We start from the raw sequence: 22571 nt of genomic DNA, 5'->3' as shown, positions 1-22571 counted from the left end.
TGGAACAGCTCAAAGACGACGAGTTGCACAACCCCCTCATGTATTTATATATGTGGCTCTGTTGTATGTTTGTCATTGGGTACCAACAGAGTTGACGCATTTCCTAAAAATAAAAAACCTATTCAGTAAGAAAAATAATTCTTCACTTCTGTTGTCCTGTAAAACAATAAAACATTAGTTCTGAAGTCCTGTAGCAAACGGTTTGAAGATGCAATGAAACCAGAAACTGAGGGATTCTGTGGTACTGAGAAGCTGGGAGCATGGGATGGAAACATCTGTTTCACTGGGAAGACTGCTCTGTGATCCAGGTCTTGTACATCAGGAGAGGTAAAGTGATAGGAGCAGAAAATTCTCAGTTTTTCAAAGGAATTTGAGTTTAGATTTTAAATGATACTTTATGAGGGAGCAATTTTTGGCAAAATCTGGTGGGGTTTTTTTGGGTGTTGGTGGTTTTTTTTGGTTTTGGGGTTTTGTTTTTTTTTTGTTTGTTTCTTTTGTTTTGTTTTGGGTTTTCTTGTGTGTTAGTTTAACCACAGGCTGTGGGCCAAGGAGCATAACTTTAACACAGGAAACTTAAAGTAGTTTCTGGAGTCAGAGGATGAAGAAGATCGAAGGGATTTTAAAAGGCTCCCATTTATAGAGCTGGACTGGTGTCAGCAGTATCATTTAGCTATTCTGGGATCCATTTGAGGGTTGTTAATCATTCCCTGTGTTACCTCCAGGAGTACTACCTGCTGTTAATTGTTTCCTGGCCTGTGCTTTACTTCAGGTTTGTCATTGCAAAAGATCCAAGTAAGACCCTGAGAATGTAAGTGAGCATAAACCATGCATGGCCAGTGTTCACAGCTGGGGATAATGTGACATAGGGGCCTGTGCAGAACTGGCAGGGATGAGCTTCATCGCTTGTGGTAGCCACATTGCCTCAGATATTTCACAAGACGAAGAAGTCCTGAAGGGTTTGGAATAGCAATGAAAGAATTAAAGGAAAAGAGCGCAGTGCTGGTGCTGCCTTCCCTGGGCAGGCAGTGGGGTCTGAAGGATGTGGCTGACAGGAAACTGCCCCTTGCTGTTTGACAACACCTGACTGGAAACAAGCAGTTCTCCTTCCAGCACCAAACATCTTCCCCAGACAAGCTGCAGGCAGAAAGAGTCAATAATAAGGATTGTACTTTCCAGTTAAGCAGTGTTGGGATTTTTTTTTCCCATCAGTAGTTTTTACTTGACTCCAGATGTCGCATTGAATCCAGAGAGAATTTTCTGAGCTTCTCAGAGTGGTGCAGTTCTGCTTTGGCTCATCCTCAGAACCTCTGAATCGTTTTTTACTTCTTTCCTGGTGGGATTGGTTGCAGCCAAGTCTATTGACTACTGGAGGGATCATGGTTTCTGAGTGATCCTTTTTTTTTTCTTTTTTAACTTTTAAAAGTCAGTGCAGATTAAGATTGATCTCCAGTACCCTATTTCTTCACCAGCTTTTAACGTTTTATTTTAGTTGAGCAGACATACTGAGCCAGGTGCTTGCTGTGAATTTGAAACCAAGGAACCCACCATGAAATCCATGAATTCTGTAAGGACACATCCTGGTGAATGAAACCAAAACATAAAAATTTGCACACTATCCCAGATGTAGAGGTCACGCTGCATTTTGCTGTAATATGTATTTAAATAATTGAGTTAGCAGGCCTATCAAAGGAGATGTTCTAGAGAAGATTGAATATAATGTGATTATTATGTCTGTTGGTTTCTAATGACTTTAAAATCCCTCTAATAAGGATAGTAATAATCAGTCTTCATTTATTCATCATTCCACTTTAAAGCTGATTTCCAGAGCAATACATAAGAACTATAATATGTAAATACCAATGAGGAACAAAATGCCATGATAGAGCCTTGAGCATTGTTGATTTCAGCATATGTTTTAATAATATGACGTCTCTTGTAGATTAAGTTTATTTGTGCCTTTATAAAAAATTATGGGATGATCATTTGGGGAGGAGGTTATTGACATAATTCTTTCTGTAGGGAAGTTAGTGGTAATGTGATTATTTGGGAAAAAAATATTTTAGAATCTGTTTATTAATCTGAGAGGCTTAATCCAGACGTTTCCATGGAGCTCTTGGGTGCTTTGCGAAAGAGGGAGCAAACATGACAGGTGGGAGTCTTCTAACAAACTGGGAATATCTGGGTGGGATTTCTGTTATTAAGAGCAGCTCCAGTTTATAAACCTGTCTAAATAAAGCTGAATGCAAAGCACAATAGTTTATAAACCAGTGTATCTCAGAACAGCTGGGAGGAGGCTGGTAAAGGAAACTTTCAGCAATAAAGTATTGTAATAAGGTTGAAAAACTGATTAATGCACAAGGCTAGGTTGGACGGGGCTTGGAGCAACCTGGGATAGTGGCAGGTGTCCCTGCCCATGGCAGATGAGATGGGCTCCAAGGTCCCTCCCAGCCTAAACCATTCTGGGATTCTATCATAATATCTGATTGCTTCACAAGCTCTAGGGTAGTTTTCTTTCTCGTGTTGATGTTTTCTTTCTTCCTATGTGTTTTATGGGTTTGTTTCCCTTCTGCTCATCCCTGTGTTGTGAGAGGTATTTCCTTCCCTGTCTCTACCACATCTCATCCATGTGGCTGTCAAAGATAGCAAAGCCCTGACTTAGTTTGAAGTAAATACCAAATTGCTAAAATAATTGAAACATTTAAAACATGCTTGCTGTATGCAGAGGGAGAATAGTGGGGGTGGGGGGATTTGGGAATATGATTTATCTTTCCTAAACATGCATTGTTATCTCAAAAAATACTGTGTCCAAACTTTTGGAGAAATCAGTTTGCTTTGAAGGCTCTTTCCTTGATAGGCCCAAGTATCATGTTATGGAACACTTCAGTCTTGGGGTGTTGCTCAGGACAATACAAAATATCTCTAGGACTCGTGAGACTGTTCAGATACCCTTAATTAACAGGAGGTAACTTCCTAAACCTGTCTTGTTCCTGTACACAAAATTCTGGAGATCATCTGGGCTTTTCAAGTGGTGAAGTTTTCAGTTAAAATTTTCAGTGAGAAAAATATCTAAGTGTTTTCAGTGAATAACACCTTCCTCTTGTGTGGTGGTTTAGCTTAGCCCAGAACATCAGCAAGGTGTCTTTAACATCTAGGAGAAATTTGAACCCCTCAAAAGCTGTTGTGGTAGGCCTGAAGAAGTGTCCAAGGGGTGGGGAGTGGCACAGAGATGGCTCCTGTGTGTCCTGAGTGAAAGTTGTAGAAGTTTTTCGTCAAGTCCAGCAGAGCCAATCTCTGATGGCTCTGAAAGTGATGGACATGCTGCCAGCCAAGTTTGGGCCAATTGGAGGTGTGCCTCTGTGAAAACATATTTAAGAAGAAATCAAAACAAAGTAGGCACACACTTTTTTTAGCTAGAGGAGGAGGAGGAGGTAAAAATATGTGGAGGGAAAACAACATGGAGACACCAAGGTCAGTGAAGAAGGTGGGGGAGGAGGTGCTCCAGGTGCCGGAGCTGAAAACTCTCTGCCAGCCATGATGAAGACCATGGGGATGCATGAGGTCCCCCTGCAGCCCTTGGGGTCCACGGAGGTGCAGAAATTCACCCACAGCCCCTGCCAGAGGAGCAGGTGGATGACTGGAAGAAGCTGTGATCCAGTGGGAGTCTCATCTAAAGAGTTAAAGCTGCAAAGGCTTTGCAAGGGAGAGGAAGGCCTTGCTCCTGGGATGGAAGCAGCCTGGCCTCGGCTCAGCAGAGTCTGCACCTTATGCACAAGAGGACTCATGTTGCGGCAGAATTCGGGTGGGATGTTGCTCGTGAGATTGGACCCACACTAAAGAAGTTCCCAGAGGACTGTCTCTCGTGGGAGGGACCCCGTGGCTAAGTAGAGGACCTCTCTCCCTGGTGGACTGACCAGAGAAAACACCCCTCACCCTGCTCCTTGCCCGTGTTCTTGGTTTGGAAAGAGAGAAGGGGGGGTGAGCGGAGAGACTGCTTCTTGAGAGGGAGGGGGTGAGAGCAGAGAAACTCTGTGGAGAGAGATAAGCAGAGAACACAGTATTTGTAGCAGAAGAATTGTGGTGATTAATAGATTTATGGACTAAGAGAATACCCCATACCCTGCCCCCTACCCGAGTTGTTGGTTAGAAGGAGGGAGAGGGGGTGAGTGGAAAATGCTGTCTTAAGAGGGAGGGGGGTGAGTGACCAAAATGGTGTATGAAAAGCTTATTTTTACCTCTCATTTATCCTCTGACTCTGTTAGGTAATGAAACCACGTTGCAACTTTAAGTCTGAAGCCTGCTTGCCCTTTCCTTCCCTGCGTCCTCTTACCAGTGTCCTATCTCAACTCATGAATTTCAGTGTGTTTTAACAGTGTTTTTTTCTTTCCCGTCTCCTGCACATCTGCAGCAGGAGAGAGCCAGGGTGCCTGGCGTTTAGTCAGAGTCAAACCCTGACATCTTGTTACACCATGTTAACACCTCTCTCTTCCCCTCAACTGTGGGGGGGGCGGGGGGGGGAAGCTAAAATTGAAAATGAGAAGTTCTTTATTCTGGAAGACTGTGGCCAGAATCACTGAGCTGAAGCTGTCTGGAATGCTGCAGCTTAAGGACTAGAACTTGGGTCAAGTTAAATGTGGACATGGCTCCCTTTGCCTGGCAGCCTTTATTCATTTGGTGTCTGTGGGATCAGGTGATGAGCACTCCACCAGGAACTGCTCCAGCTCATGTGGCTGTCCTAACATGTTCTGCAGTGCTAGCCCTTACTCGTTCTGGGGACAGATGCATAAGGGGACCAGCACCATGCAGTGTCCTAATGCCATACTGAATATTTTGAGACTATAAGCTTTGTTAAAGACATTTTCAAACATTAACAGATATTTCTGGTACAATCACAGGCACTCATTCTTAATCCAAGCTCCATGGATGTGAGTGGCATGTAGGCACCTACTCTCTGGAAACTCAATCTCAGAGGTCTAAAACTAAATATCACGGTGAGTTTCAAAGGAGGAAATTTTCATTGCTCAAATTCAGATTCTGGGTGAGCTCCTGAAAGGGAAAATTTCATGTTGTTCATGTTTTCAGCAGCTCATGTTGTAAAGTAGGTCTTGCTGCAGTGCTTGAAAGCAAAAGAAAAGTAGGTGAGTGAGTGCATTGCAGCAGAGGGCTGAAGTGCATCTTCCAGAATTACACTGAACTCTTTTTTTTAACTGCCAGAGGGTAGATTTAGATTAGATATTAGGAGAAAGTTCCTCTCTGTGAGGGTGGTGAGGCCCTAGCACAGCCCAGAGAAGCTGTGGCTGCCCCATCCCTGGAATTGTTCATGTCTGGGCTGGACAAGGCTTGGAGCAGCCTGGGATAGTGGAAGGTGTCCCTGTCCGTGGCAGGGGGTGGGATGGGATAGTCTTTAAGGTCCCTTCCAACCCAAACCATTCCGGGATTCTGTGATTCCCTCTTTCCTTGCCCTTTTTAGCAATTTGTTGAAAGCTTGTTTCTTATCTAAGTAACCAGTGGTCAAGTCCTAAACATGTGTTTCAGGAAGTGAGCGAGAAGACTAGAACCAAACCCTACCCACCTTGGTTATGTTCATGTGGGAAATGTAACAAAAATTGCATGTGTTATCTAGGTTTATGATGTATTTGTGTAACTCTGATAACACCTTTGGTAAGTCAATAATTTACCATCTTACTACCATAAGGAAGCAACAGAGTTTAATGAAAATCAAAACAAAACCACACCCCACCCTCAGGTTTTGTCTAGTTATTTATTCATGATCAGCATGTGCAAAGAAAGTGTTTTCCACATGGAATTAAAACTGTATTTTCACCTTTTATGTATAAAAGTGGCTCATCTTTATAGCTCTTGAAAATGGCACAGCTTTTGCAGAAGAGGGAGGAGGCTGCTCTGGACTATGGGTTGGCTCTGAATAGTAGCAAAACAAGCTCTTCATCCCTCTCCAGGAAGGAAATAAAGATATACAGATATACAAAGAATACAAAAAGAGCAATCCCAGGCATGGCAATGAACCAGATCCAGGGAATGCAGTGAGGAGCACCAGGAGATGAGGCTGGAGACGGGTAGAGCAGAGATGGGAGAGAAGATATGTACAATGTGGGGTGGAGGTCCCTCTGGGAGATGGGAGCAGAGGCAGGACTGGAGACAGGCAGAACTGCTCTGGCAAGGACTGGAGGCCCAAGTCTCAGCTGAAACAGAGCTCCTGGAGCTATGGGCAGGAGGTACAGGTGGGGTCTGAAGGGGCTGCTTGTGGCCTCATTGTACTCAGGACTCTGACAACAGCTATGCATTAATTGTGGGCTGTATGTAATGATGGCGATTGAAATAGTTCTCTGTTCTCCTACTCTTTTCCCTTTTTTTTTTTTTTTTTTCTCCTTTGGAAGTTGCAAAACGCTGATCTGGTGGTCATTAGATTGAGATCCAGGTCTGTGGAAAGGTTCCTGCAGGCTCCAGGAAGTATCTTGCCGCTTTTGGCAAGATTGGTTTTCAGTGTCTATTTTCACTGATCCAGCAGTGAAGACAACCAGTTTAGAAGTGATGGCAGAGTAGCTTTTTAGATACCTGGATGCTGGAAAATTACCTCATTGTAAATGGTCCAGGCAACAGAGTTTGAATATGTGTCTTGGTGCCTATTTGAAGTTCTGTCTCCTATTGTTTTGGTTTTGTCCTTTGAAGGAAATAATCAGAAAGACCCTGCATGAGATGACTTTTCCTGAATGGATAGCAGATCTTTGCCAGGGAAAGGTTGCTGAGGTTTTCCTACCTGAAAGAGAGTTGGACTTAGAGCAGGTATCCATAAATTAGTTAGATAGCCCTCGCACTCTACAGTGACCTTCTTCTGGTGTTTAATCTTCTTGCAGTGATTTTACAACCGCTTGTCATGGTATTAGATGAAGGAGTTATTCTGCAAAGTCATTCTGCCTAGTGAAGAGAACTGTTTTTCTCCATATCTTAGCAGTGCTGGGTTTGGAGCGATACACACACAGTTGGACTCAGCACCTCCAGTGAGGATTTATAGTACAGGGGAGAAGGAGAGCCAGGCTGGGGAAACTGTTGATATCCCTATTTTAGGAAGAGAAATTAATCACAGGCAGGTCAGAACTTCCCTGTGAAGTTACTTTCATGTGATCTTTCCCCTTTTGCAATCTCCCCATTGGCATCAGAGCCTCCAGGGAGCTCCTGGGGGCAAGGGGGCTCTAAGGGACCCCAGGGCTCTGCAGGGTGGGCAGGGAAAGCAGGGTGTTATTCCTGGGAGTGACCTCTGCTCCAGGCTGCTCAACTCCATGGAGAGTCCAGTCCCAGCCGATACAAATGAAGTGCAAGGGCTGTGCATTTCACAATTGCATTAGTGGGCTATAAATAGGGCCACACATCCGCCTTTGGCGCTGGCTAGAAAGGGGCCAGGATGTGTTTTCTGGCAGCCTTGGTGCTCAAGGAAATCCGTTTATTTTATGGTACAGACGTGCTTATTTTTTGACTTAAAGACAAAATCTTTGGCATTCGTTTCCTACCTGTCGGTGCAAACGAGGAAAAATCATGCCAGAAATGCCATATACTTTCAATTACTGCAGTGTTCCTTTTGCCATTTTCCAAATGTTTTATTGCTGGGCCACAAATTTGGAAAAAAAATATCAAAAGAAAAACCCAAACCCAAAGCCTGAAATTTGGCCAGAAAAGACTCACTCTGGGGGATAATTCCCTGTTCCCCAGGTAAGCCTTGTGTAGCTGTATGGGTGTGCATTCATTTCAGCAACACAAGGCCAAAATTTTTAAGGCTACAGTTTTATAGTAGTAAATATCTACTGGTAGAAATAGCTGTTAAATACAAAGAAAAGGTACCTGACCACTAAGTATTTGTGTACCTTTGGCATATGCAGCCAAAGGTGCTTTTACAGGGTAGAAGAAGTGAATGTAGAAGGCATTTTTCTGGTAGGTAATTCTCCAAAGCACTGTGCCATCATGGGTATTTTTAATAAATCTTACAACCAAGATTGTTTCTTGCAACCAGGGTCTCTTGTTGTCCCTGGTCCGAGCCCCGAGACTGACAGTGCTCTGTCTGGAGCTAGCACCAGCAAAAGATGGGAAATACTAAGATTTCTTCTTTATGGGCTTCTGCTGATCGGGTGTGATTATGCCCTGCCATGCTCTTTTTCTTCTTACCTGTCTGAGCAGGGGCCCTGGCAGAAAGGATCAGGTTTAGGGTGCTTTTAAATTCAGTGTTTCCTTTCTGCTCTTGTCATGGGAGCACTGCAGGGGCTGTCCAGGCAAGAGGGGTGCAGAGCACTTCATGTTCTTTGGTACTAGGAAGGAGCATGAAGTCACCTTTGTTTCAGGATTTATGGTTTCAGGAATGAGCTTGAGCTATTCAGAGTGGAGAAAAGGGGGTGTAGTGGTTTGGTTTCTTCCACAGAAGTCTCCTAAATTGTGTTAATGGTTGTATTCATTACAGTTACATGCATTTTATCCTCTGTATTTTGTCCTCAAGTGGTCACAGCCCCCAAGGCTGCCAGAACTCCAGGAGTGTTTGGCCAGCGCTCTCAGGGATGCACAGGGTGGGATTGTTGTGGTGTTTGCAGGGCCAGGGGTTGTATCTTTTCCATCTCAGTGTATTCTGTGATTATATATTGTATTTCTAACTGTAGGAACTGGGTGCATCTTGAGATACAAGTGCTCTGAGCACGTATTTCTTATTTTTGATTTTTTTTTTAAATATCACTAAACTTTCTGTTTTCAGACATCAGTATTTTGCTTTCTGTTAAAAGGTGTTGCCCAAAGGAAAGGGGAGAAGGCATGGAAAGTCTGTAGCCAGGATAAAATATTAATTTTTCCAGTAGGTTACTTTTGGAGCTACTAGATGGTCTGTAAGGAAAATAATATAATTAACTTTTGTATCTTTTGCATCTGGAAATGTGTGCTGTATTTTATAAATCAAGTTTTCTTTAGATCTCCCCTCTTGGTTTAAAGAAATACTGACAGTGAGGAGATGTCACTGGTTCTGGGCATTTGTTCAAGCCCATCCATGTTGGAATTAATAAAAATGAAATAGCTGCTGATTTACAAATATTCTTTGAGGTCCATGAGCAGGGGAAATTTGATGACCTGATACTAATAGAACAAAGTTACTATGCTGGAAAGGGTATGAAAATCCATTTCAAGGCATACGTTGCAGGGCAACAAGCTCGTTTAATAGTTGACTGATTGAGAATGGCATTGCTTGTTAAGGGAAGAGGAATTGGCTTTTTTATTGACAAGGAAACTGAAGGCTCCTCATCCTGTGTTTGCAATAACAGGAGATGTGTAATTTCGAGGGTGGAGTGGTAATGACTTAATTTCCAGGGAGCCCTTGGGGTGGCTCAGTCCAGGAGAGGTTTTGGGTGGATGGATACCTTGGTGGGGCTGTCAGGAGCAGGACCCCCAGTGCTGCACGAGGGATGCTCACAGAAATGGTCAGTTAGGTATTTTTCCTGGACTTGAATAGTCCCTGACAGGTTCTGTGCCAAAATGAGAAATGTTCAATGGAGTACATAGACAGGTGGGGGCTGGGGGAGGGTCAGCAAAGGCTGGGGCTTTCATTAATGACATTGAAAAATCTGAAAGAAGGAAATATTTTGTGCTTGGTGGGTTTTTTAACTTTATGAGCGAGAATTTCAAACCAGAGCATTGAAATGGAGCTGAAGGAGCCTTTCCAACCTGGCCATGCTGTGCTTTGTTCAAGGCAGCCTGGATTCAGAAACCCACCTGGGGGCTTCATGTGAAGAGTCATATTTTAAAGGCACAGACTCTTTGTTTTCCTCCTGTCTGTTCTTTTAATTAATCTCTCTGCTGCTTGTTTCCTCTCCTGCTTTCATTTCTCAATTTGATATTTTTAGTGGGCTAGATAATTGCATTTACTGATTATCCTTCTTGCCAAGCACCATGGCTGTAATCTCCTTCACCTGAGAAATGGTTTCCTTTGAACAACCTGGCGTCTGCCTCAAAGTTATGTGTTAATTAAATGAAAACAAAAAGGTAAAAAAAAGTGTCTGTGTGTGTATATATATATTTATACATATATATACATATATGAATTATATAGTTTCAGCAAGCAGAAATCTTGGTAGCTGGGAGATAGTTATGAGTGCACACCACCAGCGTTTTCTTTGGCTTTGTAATTACAGAGGAGTGCACAAAAGTCTTTAATTATATGATCTCATGGCAGGTTTTTTCAATACCGTCTTACATACGGTGTTTCCCAGATCTTGAGCACAAAGACAGTACAAGCAAGGCAAAAATTGCGTGTTTAGCATCAACTGGATTTGGGGATGCCGAGGTTGTATTTTAAAGTCTTTCCTGTGATAATGAAATGGCCTCTGAGGTTGTGGTTCCTCTGACCTACCTACAACTAAGGTAGGCCTGGCAGATACAGGGCACTGCATTTAATTTGCTATATTTTTTCAGGTAGGCATCACCCTTGAGGGAGTTAATGTTCCATGAAGCACTGGATGTGCCATGGGGCTGCTGGATAGCTTAGAAAAGAGCCACCTCTGTCTCGCTGAATGTCCTTCCAGTTCTGCAGGAATCCTCCATTTAGGGTCTGGCTTTTGTTACACTGAATGTCTCAATCACTTTTTTTTCCTCTGAAAAACAATCCCAGCAGTCACATCTGCCTTGTGCAGAAGGAGTTGTTGGCATTCCTTGGGTACATGTTAGGGTTGTGTAGGAAGAAAAAAAAGTGCTCGAGGGTGGTCTTTGCAGATGTGCTGTGTTCTCTGTGGTGTGTTGATTTTTGAAGAGCTGTTCTGTCAGATGATGTAGGTTTTGTTGGCAGAATTGCTGTGTTCTTCATGCACCTGCTCTCTCTTTAGTATCTAGTGATGTCCACTACATCAGTTCCCAGTTTTTAGATTGGATTAAGGTAAGGTAAATTAATTTGGGAAGTCTGAATGAGCATTTCCAGATAATCATTTGAGAAAAATGGGTTGGCTTCTTTCCTAAGCTATTTTAATTATTCTGTTCATGTTAGTAAAAATATGATCACTTGGATCTAGAATGGCCTGTGAGTTGATAGCTTTGAGGGTTGGGAACGGAGGAAGACAACGGGCTGCTCACCCAGTGCTGGTTGATCTCTGATGAAATTCCACTCCCGGCCCGCATCTAAGTGGATTAGAAACCCACCCCCACAGCTGAACAAATGCTTCAACCCCGTAGAATCAAATGAACCATGTAGGTGCTGCTTTCTGTGAATGCTTGAAGTGGGAACGAAGAAGATAACTTAGATATCCTCCATTTCTTAATATTCAGTTCAAGGAACATTAATTTGCAGGTTTGCTGCAACTACTCTCTCTGACTGTTGACTTTTTGGGCGATTTTTGATGTAACTTGTCTGGTATCCAGACAGTTGATACCCACATATAGAACAGAGCTGGAATAACCTAAGTAGCTCATCACACCCGGCTGCCACTGGATCCACACACACACTGGCAGTGTCCCAGGCCAGGTTGGACAGGGCTTGGAGCAACCTGGGATAGTGGAAGGTGTCCCTTCCATGGCAGGGGTGGGAATTGAATGATTTTTAAGGTGCCTTCCAACCCAAACCATTCTGGGATGTTTGGCATGCTTTGTGCTCAGCATCTAAGTGGCTCACCTGCTGTTATATGTTTCAGTTAAATTGCGGTTCTTAACAAATATGTTTAGAAAAGTGATTCAGTCCTTTATCTAAATATAGCTTTGAGCTTTCAAGCCTTTGGGAGAGGGGAGCATGTGAAGCTTTGATCCATGGCATTCGCAGCAGTAGGAGCACTTTCTGCACCTGGCAGAAGAAAGTGCGGTGCAGAGGAATTTGTCGGACAAAAAGTTGCTATTTTAGAGAACAGACGTGTGGTTTAGTACAGGTGAAGGATAAATCTGGGCTTGTCCTGTGATAGAGAGGCAAGAGAGGCTGCAGAAAAATCTGTGGCACAGGCAAATGAAGGTGTGTTTCAAAACTTCCCTCTTGGTAGGATGACTGAAGTACCACTCACCTCCTGATACTTGATACCTCACTAAAAATAGAGGAGATGCTCACCCATCGTCCCTCTTGATGACACTGCAACCAAATCTGTTCGCCCTCAGATGTTTGAAATAGGAATGCAGTGTAAATCAGCATTCTGTTTATTTTTTTATTTAAAGTCTTGCTATTCAAACAAATATTTCTCTGAAAGTCATAGTGACTCCAGATACATTTGACAAAGTTATGCTTTTTTCTGGTGTTGTTCTTTGCTTTAAACTGAGCCAGAATTAGTGTCATTGCCCATGTTCCTGTGGTAAAGGCACTAAAAGCCATGTCTGGAAGTGCTGAAGACATTTTGCACATAGGAATCACCACAGTTTTATGCCCCCCACGGAGTAATTGTTTCAACATTCTAAGTTGATAAGTTCATTTATCACTGAAATCATTATTAATGAGTGCTGTTTTTCTTTGTCACATTGCCATGGCAACTGGGTGACGTGTTTGAGTGGAATTATCTGTTTCCAGATGGAGATCTTCATTCATAAGATTTGCCTGCTGAGAATTTTTGCAGTATATTCAGCTTCAAAATTCTTCTTCCCCTTGCCTTTCCACAGAGTTTGGGGCTAGAGGCGTTCCTGCTTTCGGGTTTATATCCTGTGATTTTTGTGGTGGGTGTTATGCTTGCAATATTTCTGTCTTTTATTTGTGGTTCATTTATGTTGTTTTTCTTTTGATTTAATTGAGTTGCTTTTCTTCAACTTAGGATTTGCTGTGACAGTCCTGTAAAGCCATTCCTCCCCCGTATGAGTTACTGGAAATTTTCTCTTTTATGTAATACACCACACAATAGAAGACAGGACTTGATTTTTCTTTTTACTCCTGAAAGGAGCATAAAGATGTTTTTCTCTTTATATATGATATATCACATTCTGTGTGATAGTGTCCTAATTTTTTTAATCATACTCACCACTTGATTTTTAGTTCTGTACAAGGAAGAAGCATGAAGATGTTTCACTTTTCTTTTTGGTATAAAACTGGATTTAAGAAAAAGATAGACTAAGGTAAATATGCATAGAGTACAGATTTCCTTTATCCTGAACTTTTTACGGTTTTAAAGGTCTTGTTGGCTTCTAGACTTAACAAGGTCCTGCTGGATCTCAATCAACATTTCAGGATTTCCCTGGATTCCTTTCTGATTGCTCAGACCAAAATACCTCAAAATGCTGTGTTTACTTCAGTAGGACTCAAAATGTGATTTTTATCATCCTTTATTTCTTCAACTCCAAGTCACTCTTACCTTATTGAACAAAACCAGGTTAGCAGATTTTTGCACATACCTGCAGGAAAGGCATTAGGGGCCCCTTCATCCAACCTGTCTTTAATCTAATTTTCATATTCACCTAAAACCATTAATGACCATACACCCCATGATCTACTTCAAGATCTGTCAACAGACTGCTTAAACATCCTTTCTTTTGCACTTGCAATACTTTCATCCTGCCAGTAACTTCAGAACAAGAACAATCCCATAAATACCTCAGAAGCTGTAGCTTCTAAACACCCTACCTTATGTGTAACCTATCTAAAGAAGACAAATTTTGTCTTCACCTAGTCAAAAAGAAGTCTGTATATTGTTGTGTCCTCTCAATAATAACATAAATACAGTGCAAGACCCATCGTCTGCAAATAATGATTTGATTTTAATTGCTACATTCAGTATATTTGAAATAAAGGATGTTGTCTCACCTGTGAATAAGGTGTTACTTCTCTGTTACACCAGCAACCAGTCTCCTCCCTAACAGTATAATTCTGTATAATTACATAGCTGTTCTTTTCCCTTTGAAAGTGGAATCATATCTATTTATATCTCCTTCCAGAAGACACTACTCAACACTAACAAATGTTACCAATGCATTATTTCAGTGCCCCCTGTTTTAAGGAAAATATTTTGCCTGTGACAGGGAACTAGGAGAGCTTGTGAGTAATGATGTTGCTTCAATCTTAGCGAATCTCTGCTCTGTTCCCTGGTCTCTGTGTGTGTATCTGATCAAACACTTGTTGATGGCTCAGTTATTGAGCACAATGAGGTTGATCCCTGGCTTTGCACAGGCCAGTGCTGCCTTTGCCTTTTGGTGAGATCCGGGTGCGTGCAGGGCTTGCTCAGAGCGCTGGGATTGCTGGGAGCTGCTGGCACTGTGGGCTCTGCATTGCTCATGGAAACACTGGAGCCTGAGTGCCACTCAGCCCCTGCCCCAGGGTGCCTGTCCCAGGAGATCATCTCTTGGCCTTTAGGGCAGATCCTCAGCTTTAGGTTGGGTCAAAGATTTATTGCTTTTTGAGATACAAGCAGAGATTTCTCCTGCTCCAACACATACCATCTGTTAGAGCCAGGACATTTATATTCATTTTGTAAGACACTTTCTATTACAAGGCTGATCCTGCCAACATCTGCAGAGGCTTCTGCTTTGACGTCCTGATTTTTTTTTTTTTTTTTTTTAGATCTGTATCCACAGAATCCCAGAATGATTTTGGTTGGAAGGGACCTTAAAGCCCATCCCATGATGGGAATCCCATTTAGGGACACCTTCCACTATCCCAGGCTGCTCCAAGCCCCAGTGTCCAGCCTGGCCTTGGACACTTGCAGGGATCCAGGGGCAGCCACAGCTTCTCTAGGCACCCTGTGCCAGGGCCTCCCCACCCTCACAGGGAACAGTTCCTTCCCAATATCCCATCTAACCCTGCCCTCTGGCAGTGGGACACCATTCTCTTAAGGGGGCTTGCTGTTTGCTGTGGTGGATGTAGCTTGTCCAAAAAATGTGATGAAAAACGACTGGTTTATTTATGGAAGCCTCCCTGCTGCTGCATGTCTTGGGCATAAATTATCCAGGTGTCCGCACTTCTGCAGTTGTTAGGGTGGAGGGGAGAGTAACACCAATTGTGCTTCAGGTAACTGAGCAGTTATTGTATCCTCAGGAAAGTATTGAAGTTGACTAACGCTGTTGGAAAAATCTCTGGAAATATTGTAAGAAACCTATGCAAAGTTCATTGCCACCAGTTCAGGGCTACTCGATGCATCTGGAAATGATGCAGCATTTAAAAGACCTGTGCCCATGTCCATGTGAATTTAAAATTGCATTTTTGATCTCTGAGAAGACTGCATCCTATCCAGTTGTATCAGAATTCCATGTGTCAGTGTGATTATCTTGGCCATCAGTCAGGGACTCCTTGGTGCTGACTTTTTCCAAGGGATGATGATGCCTTTCAAGGAAGCATCTCTCCTATATCATCCCCGCAGGATCAGCTGCTGCCTGGCTGTGGTGTTCAGTCACAATTAGTCCCTTGGAATAAGCAGCAGACACATTTGAGGGTTATTTTTGCTGTGGAATGTCAGCCCCTCCATACTTCCCTCATTTTCCACAAGGCTGGGTTGAACATCCTCTCTCCTGAAGTGCACATGGACTGGCTGTGGGTTGGGAAATGTCCTTTGTGCTGCCTTCTCCTGCTCATGTTTCCCCATTCAGATCCCTGCGTGCCTCTGTGGGAGTTTGATGCTTTTTCTGCATGTGGGTTTTATTGCTAATCACAACAGAGAGCACTGAGGCAGGGAGGAAAATGTAAGTTAGATAATTGCAGTCAATCAAGTACTTCTAATTCCCAGGCTTTATTGTGTTCAGCCCTTTTGCGTTTATGAATTGTCAACTCCAGACTAGCTGAATTACACGGGGAAAAAAAAAAATCCTCAGAGTTGTTCACATTTACCAATCTAATAATATTGTCCTAAATTCTTCCATCTGATTTGATGCTCTGCATCTGAGATGCTGCTATTTGATAGATTCAGTTTATTTAAACTCTATAAAGGAAGTAAAGGAAACAGAGGGATATGGACTAGATCAAATGCAAAACCATGTTGTATTTTTTAAAATAAAACTGTTTAAAAAAATCTTATTTAAAAAATAAGTCTGTCTTTTCAAAGTAAGGCCTATTTAACTTCTAGACTCCGTGGTGAGCAGTTTCCTGAAAACAACTTCCTGTCTAAATATGATGATTATTTTTTAAACCATACAGTAACCCAGAAAAATCTATTTGTGCTCTGGTTTTCCCCTAGAAAGTGAGAGAAATTGCTTGAAAACCCAAAGAAAAAGAGGAAAGTTTGTGAAGTACCTTATAATATGCCAAGGTTTTGCCCACTATTCCTGGTGCACTGTGTCTTATTTCACTTTGTATTAATATTTTCCACTTTTGTGGGATAAAGCTTCTCTTCTGCGTTGTTTATCCTGGCTGGAGGAGGGTGGATGCACAACTCTGGGTGTTTTTTTCCAATAGATTCTCATGCTACAAAGATAACCAGAGCAAAAAGCAACTGGGCAAAGGCAGTGTTGGTAGTGCAAGGACTGGATTCACAGGCTGCAGGGAAGAATAATTTTTCATGAAGCCCCATCTTGTCCTACCAAGGAAGAAAATCCCTTTATTGGAGCTTTAGGTTTACTGTTGGATGACACCTGTATGTTAGATAATATTTCCATGCTGGCATTAGAGCTGGGAATTCTATTTGAAGAGCTGACAAATATTAAGGACAAACCAAGAATCTTACTTTTCTTGCTTATTTCAGGCTGAATTTCTATCTGGGTAACATTCATGTGCAGGAAAGAGGGTCGTTGTGGGGGGAAGTGGGAAGAGGAAGATGGTCAGCATGGGGCCTTTTCTCCAGAAATCATTCTATGACTGTGCGTTGTGTCATTAGGAAAAACAAAATTAAAAAAGAAGCAGAGTGGTTATGGTGTGGGTTGGCTTTTTCCCAGCTTTTAGCCTAAGTTTTCAATGGCCTCCATCAGCTTTGCTATGCAAGGAACACCCATGAGCAGACTCCTCTCTGGAGTAATCACTGTACATGGCTTGTTGGCCCACTGAGAATGGAAATCCAGGGAGGGTGCAGGAGCAAAGAACTTGTTTGTATTGAACGTACTTGTTGTGGGTTTGAGACAGGACCCTTGCCAGGAGGATGCACGAAAAAGGGCAAACAGGCTTCAAGCTTAAAGTTGCAAAAAAGGTGATTTAATTACCTAACAGAATTGGAGGATAAATGCAAGGCAAAGATAAACTTTTCATACATTATTTTGTTCACTCCCCCCTCCCTCTTATGAACCTATAGTATTCACCCCCTTTCCTCCTTGACAATCCACAAGCCAGGTGGGGGGGGGGGGCAGGGTGTGGGGTCTCTTTTCAGTCCACAGAGCAGGTTCTCAAATTTACTCATCACCACAATTCTTCTACTACAAATACTCTTTATCTCTACTTGTTTCTCTCTCTCTCTCCAGACAGTTTTCTGCTCTCACCCCCACCCTCTTAAGAAGCAGTCTCTGCACTCACCCCCCCCCCTTCCCTCTTTCCAAACCAGCAACACAGACAGGGGGCAGGTTGAGGGGTCCTCTGGTCAGTCCAACCAGGAAAAGAGGTTCTCTACTTAGCCACGGGGTCCTTCCCACGAGAGACAGTCCTCTGAGAACTTCTGTGGTGTGGGTCCAATCTCATGAGCAACATCCCGCCCGAAATTCTGCTGCAACATGAGTCTTTTTGTCCATAGGGTGCTGTGCAGACTCTCCCGAGCCGAGGCCAGGCTGCTTCCATCCCAGGAGCAAGGCCTTTCTCTCCCAGTCAAGGCCTTTTGCAGTTTTAACTCTTAGATGGGACTCCCACTGGTTCACAGTCTTTTCCAGGCATCCACCTGCTCCTCTGGAGTGAGCTGTGGGTGGATTTCTGCATCCTTATGGACTCCGTGGGCTTCAGGAGGAATTTCTGGCTCCCCCATAGCTTCTACCACGGCTAGCAGAAAGTTTCAGCTCCAGTGCCGGAAGCACTGGAGCACCTCTTTCTCCCCCCTTCTTCACCAACCTTGGCAATCTCCATGCTGTTCTCCCTCACATATTTTCACCTCCACCTCCTCCTCCTCCAACTACAAAGTGAAAGAAGTGCGCGCCTGCTTTGTTTTGAATTTTTCTTAAATATGTTTTCACAGAGGCATAACTAGCACCTCCAGTTGGCCCAAACTTGGCCGGCAGCATGTCCATCACCTTCAGAGCCATCAGAGATTGGCTCTGCTGGACCTGATGTAAAAACTTCCAGAACTTGCACTCAGGACACACAGGAGCCATCTTTGTGCCACACCCCACCCCTCAGACACCTCCCCAGGCCTACTACAACAGCTTCTGAGGGGTCCACATTTCTCCTAGATGTTGAAAACACTTCACTGATGTTCTGGGCCAATCAAAACCACCACAGTACTGAACAGAAAACTAGGGGTTTGGGAGAGGGTACACACCAAATATCCCTGTTTCCTGGTCCCATAGCTGTGCTAGACCAGAGAGCTACTGAAATTCTTAGTGACACTTCAGGCAGGAGAAACTTCCTTTGTGTTAGTCATATTTAAGCCTTCGAAAAGATATACATGTAATTTTTAGCTGCTTTGCTTAACTAGGATCTATTCTAGCCAGCTGTTTTGGTTTTAGTTTGGTTTTTATCCCACCCGCTGAACTACACTGGTTCAAATTTTTTTTTTTTCTTTTTTTTTCTTGGTGCTCAGATGAGTATAGGATCAAACCAGTGGAAGAGGTCAAATACATGAAAAATGGGGGAGAAGATGATCAGAAAATAGCAGCCAGGAACCAAGAAAACTTGGTAAGGACTGAACTTATCACTTCTCTAATGAACTAATGTGGCTCTGCTTTTGTAACGGAATGTGCAGCGTGCAGCACCCTCCAGCTCCAGCTTACGTGCGGCGAGAGGATTTTCTCCAAAATGTCACAACTCCCTGCCAAGCTCTTGTGGAAGGTGCAAAATACGACTTTTTCCTGCCTGTCTTTCTGAATTAGGCTCTACCTGATCTTGGAGTGAGGGCATCCATGAATATAGTCGTTCCCCTCCCTTGCAAATCCACAAATACTCTTTATTTGGAAATGTGTGTGTTTGTGTTACAAACGAGCTGGAGTCAAACAGCACTTCCCTGCCATTAAGAAAATGACCTACTTCTGTAGATACTATTTGCTTTACACTTGCTGGTTTTCTGTATTTCAAAATTCACAAGGAAGGCAGTTTGGAATAGAAAAAAACCCAATATATTCATAACACAGCAGTCACAAAAATAATTGTGTGTTTCTTTTGCTCCGATTTGCGCACTTTGCCAGCCCATAGTTCCACTTAAGGGAAGGCAATCACAGGTAAACTCTTAGGACTACTTGAAATAACTAAGTTGCTGTTTAAGCAGCTTAAAAATCATGGTTGAGTCACTTCTGGCATTTCTGAGAAGTCGTTTCTTCTCTTCTAAAGCTGAAGGAATGTAGGTTTTGTTATTGGCTGTCTGGGGCTTTTCCCAGTTGAAGTTTTCAAAGACATCCCACAGTTCTCATAGCTGGTGCAGTTTTTCATATCTGGTTCCACTCACACATTGCAGCTTTTCTTCACCTAGGGTGGTTGGGTTTTCCCCTCTCCATCAGCAGGTCCAAAGTGGAAACATCAGCAGCAGGTTCCAGTGGAGCCATAACCATTATCACCAGCTGAGGATTTGCCTTCTGCCATTACTGGACAGCTGTAGAAAAAGCTACTTAAATTTTCATGAAGATAAGAACTCCAGCAAACAGGCTACTTCATATTCCCTCTTCTAGACATACATACTTACATTACACAACTACAGATGCGTTCCTGTAGCAAATTGAGTTGTTTTTGCAGTCCTATCCAGTGGCTCAGCAGCAGACAAAATGATTTCTTCTTCAACCTCCAGATAGGTGCTTGCCACCTGCAATTTTGCATTGCTGGTGCTCCAATGGGTGGTGCAACTTCAGCTTGGAGCAGGATTTAGGGGGTGTTTTAGAGGTTTTTAAGGGATTGTTGGGGTGTCCTCTGCAGGGCTAGGGGTTGGAGTCGGTGATCCCTGTGGGTCCCTTCCAACTCTGGATACTCTGTGATTCTCCATTAGATTTAAAACTGGCCTTCAGCAGTAGTTAAATGAAAGTATTTGTGGAAGGTGCCATGTCACTGGAATAACAGCAAGGAAGAGCACAGGAAAGCTCAGGTCTGCTGGGGTGACACAGTCACTGAAGTTCTATTCAAAATTTGCTCGAGATGTTTTGCACTTTGGTTGGTGCCTGCTGTCTTGTAGCACCCAAGGGTTCACCTGATTAAATACAGGAAGAGCACAGTGCTTCTTATTTTATTGGTGGGTCATGTTTGATGGGAGCACTGGGTTTGTCAGGAAATGTAACAATATGGATTCGGAGGGTTCTTCTCTGTCATGTTTACCAGGAGCAAAAAAAAAAGACAGTAACACAAGAAAGTCTTCAGCCAGACAGGATGGATATGCTTTAAAACAAAAACTGTCTTGTGCACCAAAAAGGCTTTATTTTCCTCTTCCTCATCTCACTATAAGGAGATTACCTTGTCTGTAATATATGCAGCTTCTTAATCCTGGGAATTGTCAAATCCTTGTCACTCCTGGATTTGTTAAAGGGGTTTCACTGTTCGAGTTGTCCTCAGTAAACATAGAGGATGGGTTAAGCTACCCATCACTCAGGCTTTAATTTCCTTAACGTGTGAGAAGTTGGCAAGCACTTACATAATCCTGTCTTCTCATCAGCCATTTCCAGGCAACTGAAATTTTAGGAACAAGAAAAGGCGGTGGGAGAATCCACCGACCCTTTTTCCTTCTCTCTTGTTCGTTAATCCCACATTTCTTTATTGTCCCAGGGCTGCAAATTCACATCTCCTTCAGAAACACAGCCCATATGAGATGCATAACCTTCAGTGTCTGGGAACAGCTCTGGGTGGGTTATCATATCCCCTGATCCTGGTACTTGAATTATGTTATTCAGATGCCATTGAATTTTTCGATCCCATTATTATCTCTGTTACTTTTTTAAGGTATTTTGAAGTCTTGCTTTAAAAAAAACCAAGGATCTCAGCTCAAGTGAAAATAAACCCACTTCTCTTGTAATTTAGGCTCTTTGATGTGCTGCCATCTCTGCCTTTGGTGCTGCAGTATTTCTGAGTCAGGGGGAAAGAAGTTCACACAAGTAGATAAAGAGAATGGGAAGACATGCAGTCACCAGCGAAACTGTCATTTCACATGGGGCTGCTGTGGTCAGAGTCCCAGGCTTTGGCTCTGCTTGAGGAAGAGCCAGAAAAGGGCTGGTATGAACGTGGGTATCTGTGGGAGAGATGAGTCAGTGAATCACCACCTTCTCAGCTTCAACCTGCAGCTTAACCAGGGCTCCAAACTCAAGCAGGTCTGACGCTGTAAAGCAGAAATGCTCCTGAGACACAGTGCCAACAGGAATGGCTGTGCTGGGGCTGTCTGCCAGGGGAAACACAAGATGCTCCATGGGAAGACATTTTCTGGCAGAATCAAAGGCCCTCTTGGACTAAAATGTAGGGTTTTGACAAGGGGGAAAAAAAGAAAATAAGAAAAGATAAACTAAGCTTGTATTCCTACCATTCCTTTGTATCCATAGGCCTGATTCACTTCTTTAGGAAGGTTGTTTCTCCAGTTCTCCACCTGCCACTGGAAGCTCTCTGCTCCTGATTTCATTTCTGGTACCTCTGACACCTTCCTGAGCATCTCCACCCTCAAAATGAAGCCAGAGTTGTTGCACTTGAGCTGACAGCCCCACATCCTTGTAGCCTGCAGGATGGGAATGGGATGTAGCAGGATCAGGGGCTGGAGAGCTGCGGCTACACTGGATGGTGTCACTGCAGCAAATGCTTTGGTGGCTGCTCAGCTAAACCAGGGATGCTTGAAGTCAGATCAATGAACAGCTAGCAGATAAATTAAAGAAAGAAGTAATTTATACTACGTATTATGTATGTTTTTAAATCACAAGTGTTGGTTTGTTACATATATACATATATATGCAATGTAAGAAAATATGGAAGCTATGCTAATTTTCACATGAAATGGTGCAGAGGTCATACGTGTGTTATTCCCAGAGGTAAATGAGCAGCTGGGATGAGTATTTGTGAGTTCAGAAGCAGAAGAGCTGGCTTGGATGGTTTGTTGGGATCCTGGGCTGTCTCCATGCCCAGCTTGGTGCCAGTGTGCCACGTGTGGTCCTGAACTCCCCCATGTGTTAAAACTAAACCTCAGCCCCCGCCATGGCTCCACAGTGGCTCTACAAAACCTCTCCTGCATTTCCCCATCTTCTTGGGCTGTTTAAGGATTTTATGAGAGGCTTTTGCCAAAACAAAGGGAGTTTTGCCAACATCGAGTTTGCCACTCAGCAGATCTGTTTGTAATTTTTTTGGTCCTAAGTACTAGCCAAAGGTAATGGTGGCTAATCACATGGATTTGTCACTTTGGAAAGCTAAAATGCCCAAACTCTGGCAGTATTAATATTTTACAAGCAGGTACGACCAGAATAAATAATACATTAATAAAGATCTGTTAACTTATTGTTTGGAAAGAACTGTTTAGCTCTGCACCATCATGTTAAATATACAGAGTACAATTGCATAATAGCCTTTTTAATGTTCATAATAGGGCAAATTTAATTGTCTTAATTTCCATACTCTCACAGTACTCCTGGCTTTCTACTGTAAAATACTGGTGCCA

General features: G+C 43.1%; 1 protein-coding gene across 2 annotated transcripts in view; it reads left to right on the top strand.

Annotated features, from left to right (window-relative positions):
- Window positions 1-22571, top strand: part of C8H1orf21 (chromosome 8 C1orf21 homolog) — a 107187-nt gene that overhangs the window by 46949 nt on the left and 37667 nt on the right. For both annotated transcript variants that reach the window (XM_085068700.1, XM_085068701.1), the window contains one exon: window positions 18555-18649. In XM_085068700.1, the coding sequence (XP_084924826.1) occupies window positions 18555-18649 (95 nt within the window). The remainder of the gene's footprint in view (window positions 1-18554; window positions 18650-22571) is intronic.

Source organism: Lichenostomus cassidix, chromosome 8 (genome assembly GCF_008360975.1).
Source record: "Lichenostomus cassidix isolate B80296 chromosome 8, HeHo_3.0, whole genome shotgun sequence".
In the NCBI taxonomy this organism is placed as follows: domain Eukaryota; kingdom Metazoa; phylum Chordata; class Aves; order Passeriformes; family Meliphagidae; genus Lichenostomus; species Lichenostomus cassidix.
This window is presented reverse-complemented; position numbering and strand designations above follow the sequence as displayed.